At 41.8% G+C, this 23,492-nt stretch overlaps 1 protein-coding gene across 1 annotated transcript in view; it reads right to left on the bottom strand.

Annotated features, from left to right (window-relative positions):
- dnah12 (dynein, axonemal, heavy chain 12) overlaps positions 1 to 23,492 on the bottom strand; it is an 84,167-nt gene that overhangs the window by 21,959 nt on the left and 38,716 nt on the right. Inside the window, exons 37-56 of the mRNA XM_004914173.4 lie at positions 22,722 to 22,873; positions 21,369 to 21,507; positions 19,771 to 19,937; positions 17,432 to 17,687; positions 16,666 to 16,965; positions 14,948 to 15,126; positions 13,826 to 14,018; positions 11,653 to 11,814; positions 10,469 to 10,663; positions 9,588 to 9,721; positions 8,540 to 8,702; positions 7,675 to 7,755; positions 7,088 to 7,264; positions 6,504 to 6,635; positions 6,203 to 6,292; positions 5,512 to 5,652; positions 3,681 to 3,922; positions 2,131 to 2,278; positions 1,702 to 1,847; positions 897 to 1,111 (exon numbers count right to left, since the gene is read on the bottom strand). Coding sequence (XP_004914230.2) covers positions 897 to 1,111; positions 1,702 to 1,847; positions 2,131 to 2,278; positions 3,681 to 3,922; positions 5,512 to 5,652; positions 6,203 to 6,292; positions 6,504 to 6,635; positions 7,088 to 7,264; positions 7,675 to 7,755; positions 8,540 to 8,702; positions 9,588 to 9,721; positions 10,469 to 10,663; positions 11,653 to 11,814; positions 13,826 to 14,018; positions 14,948 to 15,126; positions 16,666 to 16,965; positions 17,432 to 17,687; positions 19,771 to 19,937; positions 21,369 to 21,507; positions 22,722 to 22,873 — 3,412 coding nt within the window. The remainder of the gene's footprint in view (positions 1 to 896; positions 1,112 to 1,701; positions 1,848 to 2,130; positions 2,279 to 3,680; positions 3,923 to 5,511; positions 5,653 to 6,202; positions 6,293 to 6,503; positions 6,636 to 7,087; positions 7,265 to 7,674; positions 7,756 to 8,539; positions 8,703 to 9,587; positions 9,722 to 10,468; positions 10,664 to 11,652; positions 11,815 to 13,825; positions 14,019 to 14,947; positions 15,127 to 16,665; positions 16,966 to 17,431; positions 17,688 to 19,770; positions 19,938 to 21,368; positions 21,508 to 22,721; positions 22,874 to 23,492) is intronic.

The following is a 23,492-nucleotide window of genomic DNA, read 5'->3' as shown; positions in this document are numbered from 1 at the left end:
TTACATTCAGCAATATATTCATTATATTATGACATAAAGTCATGTAAAAAATAACTCTCCTTTTCCAGTATAACTGTTCCCTTCTTTATTCCTATGTCTTTCACCTCTCCTTCTGCCTTTAAAGGGGTTGTTCACCTTTAAATTAACATTTAGTATGATGCAGAAAGAGATATTTGCAATTGGTCTTTCCTTTTTTTATTATTTGTGTTTTTTCTGTTATTTAGCTTTTTGTTTAGCAACTCTCCAGTTTGGAATTTCAGCAGTTATCTGGTTGCTAGGGTTCAAATGACCTTAGCAACCAGGGAGCGGTTTGAATGAGAGACTGGAATATGAATAGGGGGGGAACTGAATAGAAAGATAAGGAATAAAAAGTAACCATAACAATAAAACTGGAGCCTCACAGAGCAATAGGGTTTGGCTGCCGGGGTCAGTGACCCCCATTTGAAAGCTGCAAAGAGTCAGAAGAAGAAGGCAAATAATTCAAATAATATCAAAAATAAACAATGAAGACCAACTGAAAAGTTGCTTAGAATTTACCATTCTATAACATACTGAACGTTTCGAGCTGTTTGATCTCACTGCCCCTCATCATCGCTTTTCTGGCCCATTCTATATTTCCCATCTTCCCTCCTTTAACCCTTCATTCCCAGCAACCTTTTTGCTTGGAATCTTCTGTCTGCCATCCCTTCTATTTCCTTTCTTTTTGATTCTTCCCTTACTCACTCTATTTAACCCTACCATTACCCTAACAATAAATAGTCCTATTTACAACTTTCCATTAAATCACAGAGGTACTGATTCCCTCTATGTACATTGATGTGTTTCAAATGTTAGCGACACTCAGGGGCACATCTCTGTTACTGGACAGGTTGTACAGTCTCTACCCAGAATCCTACCCTGTTTAAATGTCTGTTTCAGTAACAGGGGCTCCAGGGACGGATCCAGGTCCTCTCCCACATTTTCGAGAAGAAGGGGTGTCCCAAACTGAATGCAGTTCTCCAGAGTGCGCATGTAGTCTGAGTCGGTCAGTTTGATCACGCTCAGCTGGTTTTCTCTCTCTGAATTCTTGATCCATTTGTTGGCTTGGCTTTGGGGGTCAATCATGAGTGGCCTAAATTATGAGAGGGAAGCTTAATCAGTATTTATGTTCTGTGTTCCTGCTTTGGGACAGTGAGCCAGTGAGGAGCTGTGTATTTAGCAGTTTATAGGAAAACTATACCCCAAACAATGTCGGTCTCTATAAAAATATATTGTATAAACAGCTCATATGTAAAACCCTACTTCATCTAAATAAACCATTTTCATATAAATATACTTATTTAGCAGTATGTGCCATTGGGTAATCCTAAATAGGAAACTGCCATTTTAAGTACTAAGGGCCGCCCCCTGGGATCATAGGGTTCACAGTGCACACAAACAAGCCAAGGCACACATACATGCTAGGCCCCATCAGCCAATGAATGGGCAGAGTTCTGCCTTTTGCTCCCACACTACTTCCTGTTACAGTTAGAGCTGCATCACTTCCTGTCAGCTGATCTCTGAGGGAGCACACAGCCCATCACTAAATGGCAGCTCAAGGGAAAGGATGTAAAAGGGCAATATTTACTGATATATATATTCCAGTTTGGAACTCTGTACATTACACATGCCAGGGCAGATGCTAAACAGTGTCTTCCTTTACCCCTAATCTGTGGTACATACCAGCGCCTAGAATTGCTGACAATGACACCGTTGTCGATAGAGAAGTTGTCGGTGGGCAATCCGGCAATGTTCCAGGATCGGATCTGAATTGGGTCTCCCAGAGTCTTACTCAAGGAAAAATCATCAGAACACGGGATCATTTTGCTCTGAAAGTAACACAAAACAATACGTTATAGAAAAAACAAGTACAATCAAAGTCAATCCAGGGTTTATAATACAGTGGGGGTAATTTAGATATACTGGGCAAAATTGCATTGGAGCAGTAACTCATGGCAACCAATCAGACGATTGCTTTCCTAATGCTTAGGGATTAAGGTACCTTTATAGAAAGGCTGCTATTTTATTGCATAGTTGTGATAAAGTTCCATTTCTGGAAGAGCTCAGAACCAATGTTGATAGATCTAGAATACACCCAGAACATGCACGCACCTTGCACATCTTGCTCCACGCCCTTGTGCACTCCTGACGGAACCCTGCAGTAAATGCCCCCAGGTAAGCAATGACCCCGGCTGATACCAGGACGTCTCCCGTCAGATTATCGTATGTATTCTGCAATGAATCTGCCGCACTGGACCATCTGGAAAGAGTCAATTATGGAATATCGGTCACAATATAGAATATTCTGTAGATATATTCTTATAGTAATACTTGGAAATCATACAGAGCTATTTACCTTTATATAACAACTGTAATTAACAGTATTACCTATACCCCGAACTTGGCACAATTAACTTGCACAATTTGTATAAAGCTGCTTTGTGGATACTCCTTATTAATTATAACACTCTAAGGGTGAAGACACACGGAGCTACTAGTAGCAGCTACTTGTCACAGCTACTAAAACAGACAATGCTGATCATTTACTGATAACTGTCTCTACGTGTGTTTAGCAGAGGCAATTCTCAGTATTGTCTATGGCAGGGGATTTTCTAGTGTTTAGTAGCCTTGAAAAAGTAGCTGCTACTAAGTAGCTCTGTGTGTCTTCACCCTTAGCAGAGGCAATTCTCAGTATTGTCTATGGCAGGGGATTTTCTGTTGTTTAGTAGCCGCTACTACTTACTTGCTGGTGAGGGGTGGGTATGGGAGGGGCAGGCAGTGACACAATAGGGTGGAGTAATGACCTAAGGGGCGGGGAGATGGCACGTAGTTGGAGGGAGCAGATTGGGGAGGGAAAAAGGCAAGACTGAGGTGGTCAGGGGCTAAACTTAAAGGACAAGTCAACCCAAAGTACAACTGTATTGCCTAATAAAAGAAAACATAATTCTAAGCAACTTTGCAATTTACATTCATTACAAATGTGCAATGGTTTGTGACTTATTTGTATATATAATTGCTATTAGAAGCAGTGTTTGTCCTTTTCTATTCCCTGCCCTGGGGGCTCTGGCATATGAAACAATGTAACACAAGGCAGCAGCCTGACAGACCTGACTCGCTGGAGGAGGCCCACCTTTGCAACATTGTTTAAACAGTAACATGCAGGAGTTCAGCAAATGCTGCTTTCAATAGCAATTACATTTACACATAACTTCTAAAGCAATAAAAATTTTCATTAAATTCACATTGGAAAGTTGCTTGGAATTATGTTTTATTTTATTAGGCAAAAAGTTATATTTGGGGTTGACATGTCCTATATTATATTTATATTATAAATCTAATATATTATTATATTATATTATAAATTTACTGGCAACTACATTATGGGTAAATTTATAATACAGGCCCTAACCTTGACAGGTGTTTTGCTGGCCGAGTTGGCTACAGGGGGTACGGCAGGAAGGCTCTGGGCTGGGCTATACCACCCTTACAGGGGGAGTTGCAGGGAGTTGGATCTACCTGCCCTAGTCTCTGGTACAGATGGGGTAGGAGGCCTTCATGCCCCAGGAACCATTGAGTCAGACAGTGCCCTTGCTATATAACTTAGTAAAGAGACATCTGCAGTCTTGTGAACTCTCATCCAGCGCTACTTCTTCTGATCTAACCTGGATTTTTCACCTCCAAGACCCCCTATGAGTTTCTCAGCTCTCTCCAGTTTCTTGGCGCACAAGTCCACTTGAACCTCAAGCCGTGCCTTCTCCTCAGTTTTCTCACGGAACGTGGCTTCCAGCGCAGCCAGACGGTCTTCCACTTCCTTCAGCTCAGCCCTCTTGGTATTGAGCAGTGCCATGGTATTAGCCAGGGACTCCTGCGCTTCTGCAAGCCGGGCTTTTTTGGGGGCTACCACCTGTTTTTTGTGGGCGATGGAAAAAATTGTTTCAGGGTAAAATGTTTGAGTAAGACTGAATAAATACTAAATAATCTATAAAAGCAATGGAAAAGTAAGAGGGACAGCACGAGATAACAAGGCCAATGTAAGGCGCAGTAATATGAGTGGTTTCCAAACTGCAGCGCTGCCCCCTAGTGGACTAATTAGGGTAAGATTTGTGGGAAATGCATATTTGGTCCCTAGATACACATGGAAGCCTATTATGAAGGTTATTGAAGGGTGGTTCAACTTTAAGTTAACTGTTAGTATATTATAGAATTGCCTATTCTAAGCAACTTTTCACTTGGTCTTCATTATTAATTTCTTATAGTTTTTGATCTATTTGCCTTCTTCTTCAAACTCTTTCCAGCTTTCAAATGGGGGTCACTGACCCCGGCAGCCAAGCTCTGTGAGGCTACAATTTTATTTTTCAGACCCTTGCCTATTCATTTACCATCCTCTCATTCAAACTGCTCCCTGGTCACTAAAGTAATTTGGATCCTAGCAACCGGATAGCTGCTGAAACTCCAAACTGCAGAGCTGCTGAACAAAAAGTGAAATAACTAAAAAAATGAAGACCAATTGCAAACTGCAATATTACTTTCTACCTCATACCGAATTATAAGAAGCCCATCTCCCATAGACTCTATAGGAGTTGGGCTATTATAAGTAAATAATGGAGAATGCCATAATGGGTATAGTAGGCTGGGCATGAAATTTGTTTTGACAAACTGTATCCTACCCACTGGGCCAAGGGGAGGCATATTCCAAAGTTTTATTTTGTCCATTAGCTAATGCACCAATAGGTCAATATTTAGTTTAAAGGGAAATTATACCCCCAGAATGAATACATAACCAACAGTTTATATTATGTAAGTGGCCTTTTAAAGAATCTCCCCAAATTGGAATATATATATCAGTAAATATTGCCCTTTTACATCCTTTCCCTTAGCCGCCATTTAGTGACGGGCTGTGTGCTCCCTCAGAGATCAGCTGACAGGAAGTGATGCAGCTCTAACTGTAACAGGAAGTAGTGTGGGAGCAAAAGGCAGAACTCTGCCCATTCATTGGCTGATGGGGCCTAGCATGTATGTGTGCCTTGGCTTGTTTGTGTACACTGTGACTCCTATGATCCCAGGGGGCGGCCCTTAGTACTTAAAATGGCAGTTTCCTATTTAGGATTACCCAATGGCACATACTGCTAAATAAGTATATTTATATGAAAATGGTTTATTTAGATGAAGCAGGGTTTGACATATGAGCTGTTTATCCAATATATTTTTATAGAGACCGACATTGTTTGGGGACATAGTTTTCCTTTAATAAATTGGAAAAGGGGTGGAGGGACCTTAATGCCCAGATAGACAAATTGGTCTATTAATTATAATTGGTCTAGTAATTATTTGCATGGTACAGGTTTCTAATTGTTCATCAGGGTTTCCAAAATGGGGGACACAAGGGCAATACATTAATTCTATAATAATTTGAGAGACATGAAGGTAACTATTGGTTTGTACCACTGCTGCCTAGTTTCAGATTCAGAATTGACCCCCCGCCGCCACCCATACCTTTGCGACTCTGTCGTACACCTCCATGGCCAGGATCCATTTACACAATCCCTCGGCGGCAGAGGAGGCTTTGGCTACTTTGGCCGGATCAAAATCGGGGTTAGTGATGTATTCACTGCGGATTTTCTGCATGACAGCCACCTGCACCAATGTGAAAATAGAGCGTTTAATCAGATAACTGTATATTCCACACATGTCACTGTTCAGGGGATGCTGGGAGAAGCACCAACCACTTCGGACATCCCTCACTCAAATTTTGAAGAGAAGAGATCTGGGGGGGACTTGAGTTTCCCTCCATTCCCATAAATACAGGAGATCATGGGGCAGGTTTCACCTTCACCAACAGGGGTAGGGTGCCATCTGCAGTCATCATACTACTAAGCTAGAAGGACCCTCCACCCCCCATGGGGCACCAACTATCAATCCCATGCACTCAAAACCATGCTCCTGATCCACCCAGCCACCAAGCCCTGACCATGTTTTACCCAAACCCTGCCCATTCCCCCTTTGCGGCCCATGTTTTATACTTTTACATCTCTTAGGGCCCCTTCTTCAGTACCCCTTGTAGCCACCTGATGGCAGCCCTGAGCAGGGGCAGAGAATCATGGGAGTCACAAGGTCATGGTGGCACAGATAACTGGGCATTTAAAACATGGACACAAAGCTCTGTACATGGAATGAACACACTTACTGGGATATTATCTTTGTCGTATTCCCTAAGGTCTCTCAGGAAATTCATATCCCCGAGTAGTTTCTTGCTTGGGCCCCAGTAATCCAGAATCTACAAGAACAGGATGAGTGAACAGTTTAAATGGATCACAGTACACAGATATACCATTAGGATGATATTATTGGATTGAAGGCTAAAGAAGGGGACTCCCAGTGGTGAGGCTGAAGGTTGCACATCTAAAGCAGGAAAAGTAGATGGGGGCCCAGCCTCGGGGGCAGTTAGGGTGAAATTAACTGGAGATAACCAACATCATGTGTGTTACCTTCTGTCCTGTTCCTGCAGGGTCATTTATCTTCTCTGGTTTAATTTCTTTCATAACACAAACAGCCGACATAACCAGCTTCACTCCGGATGGGGGGTTCTTCATGGATTTTACAATGGTTACATCAGAAGGCTATGAGCACATGTATGAACACAATTAACAATTATCTTCAGATATTTGCCCCTTACCTGCACTAAACTAACATATAACATTTGAGGAGAACAGAAAATTAGACACAAGTGTACTATGCACATTAAGTTCCCTAGTGCAGCTTACACATATGGTTGCTAAAATGCATTAGAAAGAGAGATCTGTAAGGTCAAGTCTATTTAATAATTAGTAAATGTTGCAGTTCTGCCCCATAATTCTGTTTCAGAGAATGTATTTATGTATTGTATTTAAAATTGCTGTACAGCTCTGTGTACATAAGTAATGTTAGATAAATTAAAATATACATACATACACATTAGCAACCAATGAAATGTTTACATTTATGATTTTATTTGCACCAGACGGGTAAAAGCTAACTGCTGATTGGTTGCTATGGGTTAATGTCTACATAGCCCTCAATATGTGAAACTTGCCTTTAGAGTGTCCAAAGCAGACAGGGCAGCCTCCAGAGCTGGGATTGCCTCCGCCAAGTCGCTCTCACACTCGTTCTTCAGCGCCTGCGCTTCTGTAGCTTTCTGGGTTGCTATTTCTTCATCCACACGGACTATTTTACTCTTCGCTTCTACTTCTGCTGATTCTTTTTCTATAATCTGGAAATCAGAAACATTACCTTTATCCCACTACTACTGCTCCATCTTACTTCCTGGCCAGCCAATGTCTATCCCAGATTTTCTTCCCTTCACTAGGGGAAGTTCAGACAACTAATGATCCATCTTATTGCATGCTGTGTCTATTGTGGCCCATCTTCTTCTATTGGGTTTTTATAATTTTCTATCTTACTTTATGCTCAAGGAAACCCTGTGCCTATTCTGGGCTTTCTTCTCCTATCAGATTCTATATTTCTGTGGTTACTGTGCTGCCCATTCCCTCACTGCTTGGGAAAGATCAGACTATTAATGCTCCACGTTAATTCATGCACAGGAATCCTTGAGTCTATCTGAAGCCTAAGTCTCCTAATGTTCCACCTGTACCATCAGTGCCTGAGGGGCTAGTACTTTACCTTCATCATATTGGCATTTTCCACTTTGGCTTCCTCCAGTTTTGGCTGCAGTTCCACTAGCTCTTTCTTCATCTCCCCCACCTACAACCCCAAATGAATACAAGATTTACCATAAATAATAATAGTTTTTTACCAATCTGCATTAGCAGAGAAGAGACAAAAAAGCAGAAAGGAGGTGGCATTTCACTATAATAAGTCTTACCCATGTATGTAATCAAAGGCATTAATTATCCCCAGGAGCAGAAGCCCATAGCAACCAATAATATGTTTGTGTTTAAACAGGTGAACAGTGAATGCTACCTGCTGACTGGTTGCTATGGGTTACTGCTCCTGGGCAAACTCAGTGCCTTTTATTTAGGGATGCACCAAATCAAAGATTTGGTTCGGGATTTGTCCTTTTTCAGCAGGATTTAGATTAAGCCGAATCCATGCCTTTGGCCAAACCAAATCCGAACCCTTGAAATCACGTGACTTTTTGTCACATAAACACAGAAGTTGAAATTGTTCACCGCGCGTGGTTGTCTTTAACTCATCCTTGTCCTAATCTGAATCTTTCACAACGGATTTGGAGTTCAGCCTGATCCTAAAAGAGTGGATTTGGTGTATCCCTACTTTTACTACATAACCCCCTTAGTGCCTAGAACCCATATCATGCCACACCCTCTATTTATCACTACAGTTGAGAGAATTCTCCATAAGTATATATTAAGAACTTCTTCCATTCCCTGCACCCCCTTATAGATAGTTCCATTCTCAGTGTTTGCCAGGTTAGCTTACTAACTGTACAATGATGGCAAATACATTGGCGCTGCCAGCCAACTGCCCACACACACACACGCTAAAACATCTCCCCCATGGCACAGACCTGTGACTCAGCGAAGGCGAGTTTGTCCAAACCATTTGTGTAGCGCTTTTTCGCTTTCATGACCGTGTCCCGTTTCTGGGATAAGAGTTGTCGGAAGGCGGCAATAAGTTCCAGGTAAGATGTGGGGGTAACATAATTATGTCTCCCCAAGTCCCTCAGAAACCTGGTGATTATAGCAAGAAATGAAGGTGTTACTAGCTGCAGGGCTGATTTATTATTGTTACACCATAGGACTGTCTCAGCATTGTAGGCAGAATAATATATCTATTGCCTTAAGTCTCAGGGCATGTGATTTGTTCAGCAGCTCTCCAATATGGAATTTCAGGTGCTATCTGGTTGCTAGGGTCCATATAAACCTAGCAGCCAGGCAGTGCTTTTAAAGAGAGACAGGAATATTAATAGGAGAGGGCATAAATAGAAAGATAAGGAATAAAAAGTAACAATAACAATACAATTGTAGCCTCACAGAGCAATAGTTTACTGTTAGTTTAAGTTTTTTTTAGTTAGTTTTAATACTGGCGTCACCGACCCCCATTTGGAGCTGCAAAGGGTCAGAAGAGAAAGGCAAATAATTCAAAAACTATAAGAAATAAAACATGAAAACATATTGCAAAGTTGCTCAGAAATGGCCATTCTATAACAAGCTAAAAGTGAAACAAAATTGTGTAAATTCAGCATTTAGCAATTTAAACCCTATCACTGAAGGCGAACCACCCCCCTTTCAGAGATGACAGATATCTGGGAAGCTCTCATAGAAAATGGGGGGTGGTAAGAGACACAGTGGGGTGTATAATTGTGTATATTCATCAAAATAGGAGAGTTTTGCTCCAAGGCACAGCCTGGATAACCTCCTTGTAATTGAAACTCTTTGGAATGTTCTGTGTTCTTTGTTTCTTAATGAGCCCAGCTTGGCACTGAGAATGGGCGCAGTTCTGCTCCAATGTTTGTGCTCAGTATTATTACTCCTAACAATTATCTGTGCCAAATCCCGCTTTTTACGGAAAATAGCACCATTTTGGCGCCCCACCAACAAGGAGAGTTTACTAACTTGTCAGACAGCGATATGGCCGAGGTGTGGAAGTATTTACAGATGGGCACGACTTCTCGTTGTTCGTGCTCTGAGAGTTCCAGCGTTTCCAAGAATTTAACAGCAACTCGTTCCAGGGCGTCTTCAGGCCAGGGCTGCAGGGCAGGGAAACCAAGGGGTTACACACAACCAGTTAAGGACAAGAAAAGCAGTTGAGTTAGAAACCAGTTGAGTAATGTATCTATACCGGCTATGCCTTCAGTTATGAGACCAGGGAAGAGCAGTGTCAGACTGGGGTGTCTGGGCTACCACCTGGGGGCCTCCTACCCCAGTCCAGAACTACTACACCCCTTTTTCCCCTACACTTGCGATGGGAGGCGGAATGGTGGGGGCTGCAGGGCCCACCTCTTTTTCCCCGGTGACCCGCTGGCCCCGTCCAAACCTGGGGAAAAACATGAGCCCAATGAGGGAGCTGCATTCAGGTTCGAACGGGGGGGTGCAGGGTCCACTAGGGCTGCAACCCCAAAGGACCACCGCCGTGGTCTCCACACCCCCACTGAACACCCAACCCCTTTTTTCCGAGCGAGCATACATGCAGGAACTGTGGACCCTTGGCTGTCAGCAAATAAATGAGAACTTAGCTGGCTGGCATGCTATGTAGGTGTGTGTATATATATTAGGGATGCACCGAACCCAGTTTTTTGGGTTTAGCTGAACCCCCGAACCCACCCCGATGGATTTGGCCGAATACCGAACCAAATCCTGGATTTGGTGCATCCCTAATATATACTTCTAATTATATATATATAATTATAAGTATATATCTTAATGATAAAGTGGATTCCCTCTTGATCATCCACAAAATATCTAGTATGGAGCATGTGTAACAGTAAAGAATCTACCTGGAACCAGTCGATGGTGCAGCAGTTGATGAGCGAAGGGAATTGCCGCAAACGGTTACGAAAAGCCTCTCCGATTGGGCTAAAGGCGACGACGATGTGAAGGTTTTCTTTGCAGCGGTTGACAAAGAAGGCAAAGAGAGCCAGGGGCCCCAGCTCCACATTCTTATTCCCAGCCTGGGCAGCCGGACGCACTCCCTGGAGCAACCAGAAACAGTAATGACCAGAGAGTCTTTTTGGAGGAGTGTGCAAAATATAATGATACTGTGTGTTACATTCATTAAAGGGGAACTCAAAATGTGTTAAAGAGCCCCACACAACACAGAAACCCCTAATACCCCTATCCCTGTAATCTGTTCCTTCAAACAGTAGGAATAAATCCCATGTTTATAGGCTGAAATCCAACTGCAAAACAGTTCTACTCTTTCTGCCTCATCTGAAATCCTGGCAGGGGAGGAGGGACCAAAACACTGATGTTACAAATTGTAACAACTTCCCCACAGCTTACAGACAGCATGCAGGAACTACATAACCCACAATGCACTGGGATGTTCCTTTCCTTATTGGCATCACGTGTGCAGCAGGGGATTGTGGGATTGGGAGGAGGCAGGCTGAAGGCTGGGGACAGGTGACTACTGTTACATTTTATCTGAGTCACAAAGTAGTCAGCCAATCAGCAGGGGAACAGTGGGCGGGGCTTAGGGAACTGTTCCAAACCAGATTATTACATTAAACATCATGAAAAGGCTGTATATCTTTTAACTGATGTATATTACTTGGAATGATATTTACTTTTTAAAAAGCTTAATTGTGTTTGGGTGGAGTTACCCTTTAAACTCACTGTTCAGGACACTAACAGCTGTTTAAATGGTAAGTGATTTCGGGTGTAAGCTTGCCATGGATTTGGTCACCCCTGTGCTGGCCCATATTGAACCATAACAGGGGCATATTGGGACCCAATGGTAAAGGATCTCTTTGATAGGCAGATAGGAAGTCATCTGACTGTGGAAATTTTGCCCCCAGAGGTGACAGGTGGATTTTGGCTCAAAAAAGCAAAATCAACAGGCAGTTGCCATTGAAGTGTATGGCAGGCAGGCAAAGCAGTGACATTTCTGTCATTTTACAGCAGACGGGGCAAAAGCCTTGTATACCCTGCGATTCTGCCCCAGGCGAATACATCACTTTACCTCCATAATTTCCTGCTTTTCATCCGGAGCAAACAGATTGGGAACCTCCCCTGTGTTTAGCAGGCTGTCGACATCTTCCAGAAATGCCTCTTGCTTGATCTGAGTGTCGGTAATGAGGAACACGGTTTTCTGCCCCTTAACCCCCGCATTCTTCAGCAGGCTCTGTAAATAAAGGCACAGTGAGGGGGTCACCGACGCTGGCAAGTCCCACCATATATGCTCTCATAGGAACATAAAGTGTTAAATAACTGTTGCAAACGCTCAAGCTCATTTATAAACTCTGAAATTTGCCTATGAGCAGTTTGTAGATTGTAAGCTCTTTTGGGCAGGGCTCTCTTCCCCTCTTGTATCGGTTACTGATTGCTTTATATGTTACTCCTTGTAGAGTGTAAGCTCTTTTGGGCAGGGCTCCCTTCCCCTCCTGTATCGGTTACTGGTTGCTTTATATGTTACTCCTTGTAGAGTGTAAGCTCTTTTGGGCAGGGCTCCCTTCCCCTCCTGTATCGGTTACTGATTGCTTTATATGTTACTCCTTGTAGAGTGTAAGCTCTTTTGGGCAGGGCTCCCTTCCCCTCCTGTATCGGTTATTGATTGCTTTATATGTTACTCCTTGTAGAGTGTAAGCTCTTTTGGGCAGGGCTCCCTTCCCCTCTTGTATCGGTTATTGATTGCTTTATATGTTACTCCTTGTAGAGTGTAAGCTCTTTTGGGCAGGGCTCTCTTCCCCTCCTGTATCGGTTATTGATTGCTTTATATGTTACTCCTTGTAGAGTGTAAGCTCTTTTGGGCAGGGCTCCCTTCCCCTCCTGTATCGGTTACTGATTGCTTTATATGTTACTCCTTGTAGAGTGTAAGCTCTTTTGGGCAGGGCTCTCTTCCCCTCCTGTATCGGTTACTGATTGCTTTATATGTTACTCCTTGTAGATTGTAAGCTCTTTTGGGCAGGGCTCCCTTCCCCTCCTGTATCGGTTACTGATTGCTTTATATGTTACTCCTTGTAGATTGTAAGCTCTTTTGGGCAGGGCTCCCTTCCCCTCCTGTATCGGTTACTGATTGCTTTATATGTTACTCCTTGTAGAGTGTAAGCTCTTTTGGGCAGGGCTCTCTTCCCCTCCTGTATCGGTTACTGATTGCTTTATATGTTACTCCTTGTAGAGTGTAAGCTCTTTTGGGCAGGACTCCCTTCCCCTCCTGTATCGGTTACTGATTGCTTTATATGTTACTCTGTATGTCCAATGTATGAAACCCACTTATTGTACAGCGCTGCGGGATATGTTGGCGCTTTATAAATAAATGTTAATAATAATAATAACCCATAGCAACCAATCAGTGATCGGCTTGTTTTTGTAAGGATAAAAACATACTTACGTTATTTCTAAAACAAGTTTTTTGTGTTTACATGAGGAAGTGCAATTCCTGGTCGTTATACTTCGCTTGTAGCAAAAACCTGGCAGGGATTTCTAGATACTTCAAGGGATTAAAGGATAACTAAGCCTTTCATTTTTAAATCCCATAAAATTACTCTAAGCAGTCACCAGAATAACATGCTTACTGCATACAGATTTATTTTGTTTTTCTATTGCAGTCAGTTTAACTGCAGCTCTCTTACTGACATCCTTGTCTGGTATTAAGCTCCACCCCCTTTTGCTTTCCGAGCCCTCCTTCTCTCTCTGACTATGAAGACCTTAAAAAGGCACCTTTTTAAGGTCTTCATAGTTAGTGAGAGAAGGAGGGCTCGGAAAGCAAAAGGGGGTGGAGCTTCATGCTAGACAAGGAAGTCAGTAGAAGAGCTGTAGTAAAGAAACCAAATAAATCTGCACGCAGGGAGAAAAGTATGTTATTCTAGGGGCTGTACAGAGTCATTTTAGAGATTTTTTTATTCTTACTTATTCTTTAAAGCACTGCTATCTGGAGATGCCTTGGACTATGGAGGTTGGGGAGGCAAGAAAGTATAACTGAGGCAGAGCAAATAAAACCAAGAAACCTTTCTAATTCATAAAGGAATGACCTCTGATGATGGGAATATAAACATGGAGTATTTATGTGATCTCAGTATCCCTTCAAAGACTGAAGTGGAAGTTGTTATTTAGACCAATAGAAACTATGGTAAAGGATCAGGTCTAAGGAGGAGAAAGACAGATGAATGCCAGAGCAGTTTGCTGTGTCCCTGTACCTTGAGGTCCTCTCTCCACTCATTCATGCCGTAACTCTTGGAGATTTCCGGTTGGAAGATGAACATCTTGGCCATGGCTGTTGCCAAACGAGTCATTGATTGCCGGCCGCTGCCGCCCACGCCCACCAACAGGGCATTGCCCCCAGGCTGCTTCAGGATGCGGCAAATGCGGGATAAATGTTCCAGAACATACCTGTAATAATAATAGGGCCCGCCAGTGATGTGCAGCAGTAACACAATCTGTAGGAACCAATCGCTCACAGAGGGGTAAGAAATTAACAGCTTCGCTTACAGATCAAAGGGAAAATCTTACATTATTTCGTTAATCCCTAAACGAAAATATGTAGGTTGGGGACCCCTGATGTAGATAACTAGAGTAAAGGGGAACTATACCCCTGAACATTTCAGGTCTCTATAAAAAATATATTGCATAAAACAGTCCATATGTAAAACTCTCTATAATCAAGTAACAAAGTATTTCAGTGAAATAAACAGACCATTTATTGGCTCAAAGTTATCTGATGAAGCACCCAATGGTGCGAAATGCGTTAGGAGAGTGGGTATCATGTGGCATTGGGATGCACCTATCCATTGTTTGGTATAGCATGTTTACTGCTTATTCTGAATTGTTTGTTTAATTTTGAGCCAATAAATGGTCTGTTTATTTCACTGAAATACATTGTTACTTGATTATATTACTGTTTCAGGACCTATCAGTGGGATATAACTTATAGATTCGCCTTCTTAATCCACCATTATTACTAATTCATATGTAAAACTCTGCTTCAAAATAAGCCATTTTGTGCTATTGGGTAATCCTAAATAGAAAATTGTATTTTAAGTACTAAGGGCCGACCCCCTGGACATGTTAGGTCACATCAGCCAATGAATGGACAGAGTTCTCTCTTTTACTCCCACACTTCTTCCTGTTACAGTTAGAGCTGCATCACTTCCTGTCAGCTGATTTCTGAGGAAGCACACCGACCACTACAAAATGGTGGCTCAAGGTATAACAGATAAGCCCTATAGAATACAATAGTGTTTAGCTTATCTGTTATCTGTGCTGGAACCTGTGCTGGAATGACTGGGAATGTATTTAGCACGGAACAAAATGGCAGGTACCTGAATATAACGAGGTTCATCCTACTCTTGTGGGTCTGGTTGTACTCATCCAAGCAGCGCTCCACAATCTCATTGAACTCTTGCACACTGGGGATCTCTGCATACAGTCTCTCATCTCCTTCCAGGTCGGGGTTTAGGTAGTCCCCAAACAGCAGGCTGCGGAAGTCCTCTTCTGAGAGCTACAGGGAACCATTCATTAAAGAAGCAATAATTAAAGGGGACATTTTGTGTGAAAAACAATATTGTGACAGTGAATTGTACTCATCTAATTATAGAAGGAATGGGCTTTAAAAAGTTGTGTTTCAGGCTGATTTATTGAAAATGTCTCCAAAAACTCCCCTAGTCCCGCCCATCTGTTCCACTTACTGCTGCCTCCTTTCCCAGGCTGTGCAGGGGGGCCCTTATTGGGGGCAGAACAGCCCTATTGGGTTTATTTAATGGTTAAATGATTCCCTTTTCTCTGTAATAATAAAACAGTACCTTTACTTGATCCCAACTAAGATATAATTACCCCTTATTGGGGCAGAACAGCCCTATTGGGTTTATTTAATGGTTAAATGATTCCCTTTTCTCTGTAATAATAAAACAGTACCTGTACTTGATCCCAACTAAGATATAATTACCCCTTATTGGGGGCAGAACAGTCCTATTGGGTTTATTTAATGGTTAAATGATTCCCTTTTCTCTGTAATAATAAAACAGTACCTGTACTTGATCCCAACTAAGATATAATTACCCCTTATTGGGGCAGAACAGCCCTATTGGGTTTATTTAATGGTTAAATGATTCCCTTTTCTCTGTAATAATAAAACAGTACCTGTACTTGATCCCAACTAAGATATAATTACCCCTTATTGGGGGCAGAACAGCCCTATTGGGTTTATTTAATGGTTAAATGATTCCCTTTTCTCTGTAATAATAAAACAGTACCTGTACTTGATCCCACCTAAGATATAATTACCCCTTATTGGGGGCAGAACAGCCCTATTGGGTTTATTTAATGGTTAAATGATTCCCTTTTCTCTGTAATAATAAAACAGTACCTGTACTTGATCCCACCTAAGATATAATTACCCCTTATTGGGGGCAGAACAGCCCTATTGGGTTTATTTAATGGTTAAATGATTCCCTTTTCTCTGTAATAATAAAACAGTACCTATACTTGATCCCAACTAAGATATAATTACCCCTTATTGGGGCAGAACAGCCCTATTGGGTTTATTTAATGGTTAAATGATTCCCTTTTCTCTGTAATAATAAAACAGTACCTGTACTTGATCCCACCTAAGATATAATTACCCCTTATTGGGGCAGAACAGCCCTATTGGGTTTATTTCATGGTTAAATGATTCCCTTTTCTCTGTAATAATAAAACAGTACCTGTACTTGATCCCAACTAAGACATAATTACCCCTTATTGGGGCAGAACTGCCCTATTGGGTTTATTTAATGGTTAAATGATTCCCTTTTCTCTGTAATAATAAAACAGTACCTGTACTTGATCCCAACTAAGATATAATTACCCCTTATTGGGGGCAGAACAGCCCTATTGGGTTTAATAAATGTTTAAATAATTATTAGGAGACTTATGGTATAGAGATCCAAATTACAGAATGACCCCTTATCCGTAAAACCTCAGGTTGCAAGCATTCTGGATAACAGGCCCAACTTACCCAACTGGCATTTATTACTCTGACACTTAGGATAGGAATACTTACAGGCTGGGATCCCTGTTTGAGATGTTCGAATACACCATCGAAGTTCTCCTTGAAGTGATCTTTCACAACATCTTTGATTAATTTAAAGAGCCAGGATCTGTCCTTGTCGTCCACCAGGCGGTCGTAGAAAACCCGAAGCACTTCGTGAACGAAGAGACGCACCAAGACGCGCTTATTCTCGACCGACTCCTTCTGGACCAGCAGGCAGCCTTGTATGACCCGGGAGAAATCCCGTAAATTGAAAGTGTAATGGGATTTGGCTGGCGTCGGCAGCAGGTTCTCCATTGCCTTCTTGTACACCTAGAATATAGAGAATATAGAGTCTAGAATATAGAGAATATAGAGTCTAGAATACAGAGAATATAGAGTCTAGAATATAGAGTCTAAAATATAGAGAATATAGAGCCTAAAATATAGAGAATATAGAGTCTAGAATATAGAGTCTAAAATATAGAGAATATAGAGTCTAGAATATAGAGTCTAAAATATAGAGAATATAGAGTCTAGAATATAGAGTCTAGAATATAGAGTCTAAAATATAGAGAATATAGAGTCTAGAATATAGAGTCTAGAATATAGAGTCTAAAATATAGAGAATATAGAGTCTAGAATATAGAGCTATTTATATAAGGACGTGGGTGGACTCTTTGCAGCTTTCAAATGGGGGTCACTGACCCCGGCAGCCAAAACCTATTGCTCTTTGAGGCTCCAGTTTTATTGTTACTGTTATTGTAACTGAAATGGCAGAGCAATAACCACCCCTTACCTCCATTGTTCCATTTACTATTTGGTTTCCAACTGTGAAGAAGTCTGGGGGAAACTCGTTGTTTCTGAGGTAGAAGGCCACAATGGCTGAGAAGATGCGCACCATGGTCTCGTCACTAAAAGCATTGATGGTGCAAACGTTGAAGTGACGCAAGAAGCGTGGGGTGACTGCATTCCTACCCCCGCCTGGGGGGCCCATTGCTCCCAGCAGCTGAATGTCTACCAGGGAGATCTTAGAGGTGTCCTTCAAATCGTACCTGAAAGCAGAAGCACTCACCCATGTTAGAATGCACTGATTTCTCTGTACAGGCTATGAGCAAACTTAGAGGGCTGTTCCTGCTGAATTGTGCTTAGTACAGGGGAATCCCTATGTGCCATAGTTTTATGATATCTCTCTGTACAGGCTATGAGCAAACTTAGGGGGCTGTTCCTGCTGAATTGTGCTTAGTACAGGGGAATCCCTATGTGCCATAGTTTTATGGTATCTCTCTGTACAGGCTATGAGCAAACTTAGGGGGCTGTTCCTGCTGAATTGTGCTTAGTACAGGGGAATCCCTATGTGCCATAGTTTTATGGTATCTCTCTGTACAGGCTATGAGCAAACTTAGGGGGCTGTTCCTGCTGAATTGTGCTTAGTACAGGGGAATCCCTATGTGCCATAGTTTTATGGTATCTCTCTGTACAGGCTATGAGCAAACTTAGGGGGCTGTTCCTGCTGAATTGTGCTTAGTACAGGGGAATCCCTATGTGCCATAGTTTTATGGTATCTCTCTGTACAGGCTATGAGCAAACTTAGGGGGCTGTTCCTGCTGAATTGTGCTTAGTACAGGGGAATCCCTATGTGCCATAGTTTTATGGTGTCTCTCTGTACAGGCAATGAGCAAACTTAGGGGGCTGTTCCTGCTGAATTGTGCTTAGTACAGGGGAATCCCTATGTTGCCACAGTTTTATGGTATCTCTCTGTACAGGCTATGAGAAAACTTAGGGGGCTGTTCCTGCTGAATTGTGCTTAGTACAGGGGAATCCCTATGTGCCATAGTTTTATGGTATCTCTGTACAGGCTATGAGCAAACTTAGGGGGCTGTTCCTGCTGAATTGTGCTTAGTACAGGGGAATCCCTATGTGCCATAGTTTTATGGTATCTCTGTACAGGCTATGAGCAAACTTAGGGGGCTGTTCCTGCTGAATTGTGCTTAGTACAGGGGAAATCCCTATGCTGCCATAGTTTTATGGTATCTCTCTGTACAGGCTATGGCAGGGGTCTCAAACTTGCGGCCCGCGGGCCATTTGCGGCCCTCGGTACAGTATTTTGTGGCCCGCACCAACGCCTTCTCAAAAGCAATGAATGGATCACGATTTTTATTGCGATTCAAGGGATAATGCAAGGCACGGCGGGCGGGAGCTGCTGATTGCGGAAATGATGTTATGCCATCATAACAGTTATTATAGAAAGACGTTCTGTGTGCACAATTAGCTGCTAAGGAGCAAATTGTGCACACAGAGCGTCTTCCCATAATAACTGTTATGATGGCATAACGTCATTTCCGCAATCAGCAGCTCCCGCCCGCCGTGCCTTGCATTATCCCTTGAAAGCCAATTTTTTGTGAAATCCCTTATGCGGCCCAGCCTCATCCTGACTTTGCCTCCTGCGGCCCCCAGGTAAATTGAGTTTGAGTCCCCTGGGCTATGGGCAAACTTAGGGGGCTGTTCCTGCTGAATTGTGCTTAGTACAGGGGAATGCCTATGTGCCATAGTTTTATGGTATCTCTCTGTACAGGCTATGAGCAAACTTAGGGGGCTGTTCCTGCTGAATTGTGCTTAGTACAGGGGAATCCCTATGTTGCCATAGTTTTATGGTATCTCTCTGTACAGGCTATGAGCAAACTTAGGGGGCTGTTCCTGCTGAATTGTGTTTAGTACAGGGGAATCCCTATGTGCCATAGTTTTATGGTATCTCTCTGTACAGGCTATGAGCAAACTTAGGGGGCTGTTCCTGCTGAATTGTGCTTAGTACAGGGGAATCCCTATGTTGCCATAGTTTTATGGTATCTCTCTGTACAGGCTATGAGCAAACTTAGGGGGCTGTTCCTGCTGAATTGTGCTTAGTACAGGGGAATCCCTATGTGCCATAGTTTTATGGTATCTCTCTGTACAGGCTATGGGCAAACTTAGGGGGCTGTTCCTGCTGAATTGTGCTTAGTACAGGGGAATCCCTATGTTGCCATAGTTTTATGGTATCTCTCTGTACAGGCTATGAGCAAACTTAGGGGGCTGTTCCTGCTGAATTGTGTTTAGTACAGGGGAATCCCTATGCTGCCATATAGACACTGATTTAATTACCAGTTTCCGTGGTCAAAAAACTGGCGCAGGAGTTCAATGGGAGGTTGGGCTCCGTATTTCTCCAGAGCCGGCATGTTCATGTCATCCACAAATATCACACATTTCTTTCCCATCGGAGGCCCATACACGCCTTTGCGCCTTTTATCCAGCCTGTCCATAATGATGTTCTGAAATAAGCATTGCAGGTTTTTATTTTAGAACCGTGGCCCCTGCGCCCAGGTTAATAATCGTCACCATTGCAGGCTGCTCGTTAGAAAATGCTTAGTGTCCCCTTTGGGGCAGATTTATCAAACTGTGAGATTAGAATTTACCACCGAAAAACTCACCCACTTTCTATTCATTTCTATAGGGTTTTTAAAGGCGTATTTATTAAATGGGGAGTTCTAACTTTCACCCATTGATAAATACACGTCTAAAAATCCCATAGGAATGAATAGAAAGTGGGTGAGTTTTCCTGTGGTAAATTCTAATCTCACAGTTTGATAAATCTGCCCCTTAGAGTTTATGACTTATTTATGTGATTTTATACAGGTATGGGACCCGTTATCCAGGTTGCACAGGACCTGGGGTTTTCCGGATAAGGGGTCTTTCCGTAATTTGGATCTCCTACCTTAAGTCTGCTAATAAAATTAATTAAACAGTAATTAAACCCAATAGGATTGTTTTGGCTCCATTAAGGATTTAATTATATCTTAGTTGGGATCAAGTACAGGTACTGTTTTATTATTACAGAGAAAAGGGAATCATTTAACCATGAAATAAACCCAATAGGGCTGTTCTGCCCCCAATAAGGGGTAATTATATCTTAGTTGGGATCAAGTACAGGTACTGTTTTATTATTACAGAGAAAAGGGAATCATTTAACCATTAAATAAACCCAATAGGGCTGTTCTGCCCCCAATAAGGGGTAATTATATCTTAGTTGGGATCAAGTACAGGTACTGTTTTATTATTACAGAGAAAAGGGAATCATTTAACCATGAAATAAACCCAATAGGGCTGTTCTGCCCCAATAAGGGGTAATTATATCTTAGTTGGGATCAAGTACAGGTACTGTTTTATTATTACAGAGAAAAGGGAATCATTTAACCATTAAATAAACCCAATAGGGCTGTTCTGCCCCAATAAGGGGTAATTATATCTTAGTTGGGATCAAGTACAGGTACTGTTTTATTATTACAGAGAAAAGGGAATCATTTAACCATTAAATAAACCCAATAGGGCTGTTCTGCCCCAATAAGGGGTAATTATATCTTAGTTGGGATCAAGTACAGGTACTGTTTTATTATTACAGAGAAAAAGGAAATTTTTAAAAATGTGAATTATTTGATTAAAATGGAGTCTATGGGAGATGGCCTGTCCATAATTCTGAATTTTCTGGATAATGGGTTTCCAGATAAGGGGTCTGATACCTGTATATATATATATATATATATATATATATATATAGGGGTAGGGATAGGTATATGATAGGTATATGTTATATCATTTTGGTGTTAGTATCACTTTAAGTAAGCAGACAAATGAATGTGTGTTTGCCGAGCCTAGGAGTTCATGTAAATGGCATATGTATATGAATAAGAGCGTGTCATTCTGACCTGTATCTGATTGGCGCTGGTCCGAGCAGAGAAATTAATAAAGAAAGGAAAGAATTTTTCCTTATCCAAACTGTTCATTAACTTGTCCTTAACGTAAACAGATTTTCCAGTTCCAGTCGGGCCAACAAATAACAGGGGTCTAGGAGAAAGGAGAGTTCTTTGTTACAGCCGACAGATGCACATATACTGGGTACATAGGAAACGGATGGACCTTTCGGTAGGTCATGGAATCACAGCGCTCCCCTTCCCATGCATCTACACCTGGCTTCTCCCATATGGGGGCCAGTATAAATAAGTATGACCGTGTGTACTTTATTCACTATATATTATAAGGAACTTCTCGGGGACTTATAATATCCCTATATGTTACAATAGGGGGTACTTTATTCACTATATATTATAAGGAACTCCTCGGGGGCTTATAATATCCCTATATGTTACAATAGGGGGTACTTTATTCACTATATATTATAAGGAACTCCTCGGGGGCTTATAATATCCCTATATGTTACAATAGGGGGTACTTTATTCACTATATATTATAAGGAACTCCTCGGGGGCTTATAATATCCCTATATGTTACAATAGGGGGTACTTTATTCACTATATATTATAAGGAACTCCTCGGGGGCTTATAATATCCCTATATGTTACAATAGGGGGTACTTTATTCACTATATATTATAAGGAACTCCTCGGGGACTTATAATATCCTTATATGTTACAATAGGGGGCACTTTATTCACTATATATTATAAGGAACCCCTCGGGGGCTTATAATATCCCTATATGTTACAATAGGGCCCACTTTATTCACTATATATTATAAGGAACCCCTCGGGGACTTATAATATCCCTATATGTTACAATAGGGGGCACTTTATTCCCTATATATTATAAGGAACTCCTCGGGGATGTATAATATCCCTATATGTTACAATAGGGGGTACTTTATTCACTATATATTATAAGGAACTCCTCGGGGACTTATAATATCCCTATATGTTACAATAGGGGGTACTTTATTCACTATATATTATAAGGAACTCCTCGGGGGCTTATAATATCCCTATATGTTACAATAGGGGGCACTTTATTCACTATATATTATAAGGAACTCCTCGGGGACGTATAATATCCCTATATGTTACAATAGGGGGTACTTTATTCACTATATATTATAAGGAACTCCTCGGGGGCTTATAATATCCCTATATGTTACAATAGGGGCACTTTATTCACTATATATTATAAGGAACTCCTCGGGGGCTTATAATATCCCTATATGTTACAATAGGGGGTACTTTATTCACTATATATTATAAGGAATGTACCACTAAACCAGGGACTCACTTTTCGTATCTGATGCACATATCCATGAGGAAGGTGTATCTGACAGTGTCCATCGTTGGCACGATAATGTCCTGAATCTTCGTCTGCTTGTCGCCAAGGCTGGTGCTTTTGATGAACTCGTTCCAGTGAACCCAGCGGCCCCTTCCCTTCAGCTGGAGGGAGAAAGCAAATTCTTTTATGTAATGTCTTGCAATTGCTTTTCATTTTTTATGATTTTTCAGCTATTTAGCTTTTTGTTCTGAAGCTCTCCACATTGAAATTTCAGCAGCTATCTAGTTGCTAGGGTCTAGTTTTTTATAAACTATATAAAAAAAATAATGAAGACCAGTTGGAAAGTTGCTAGGAATAGTGAACCACCCCTTTAGTCAAGGTGGCCATACGCTGCCTAATAAATCCTGCAGCTTATTGGCCCATGAATGGGGCCACTCACAGGCTTAACCAACCAAAATCTCTAAGCTGATTGGGCAGGTTTGATTTTCCCGCAGTATCGAGGACCAGATCTGTATGTTGATGCAGTCCTTGAACTCACCAAAGGATCTTTTAAAGTATGGGCAGCTTTAGGTCCATGTAATTCCTTCTCGTATCACTAGTGCTATTTAGTTTGAATGCTCCCCTCCTCATTGTTTCATTCCGCTGGATTTGGGCACTTCAGGGAGGTAAGGTTGAGGTTTGGCAGCACCATATAGCTTAGACACACTAAAGGGCTTATTTATCTATTTCAAATTTGTAAATTCAAGTTTCTTCTTCTAAATCGAAAAAAACACATAGCGA

Source organism: Xenopus tropicalis, chromosome 4 (assembly GCF_000004195.4).
Source record: "Xenopus tropicalis strain Nigerian chromosome 4, UCB_Xtro_10.0, whole genome shotgun sequence".
Lineage (NCBI taxonomy): Eukaryota > Metazoa > Chordata > Amphibia > Anura > Pipidae > Xenopus > Xenopus tropicalis.
Note: the sequence above shows the minus strand (reverse complement) of the source record. Positions and strands in the feature narration are given on the sequence as shown.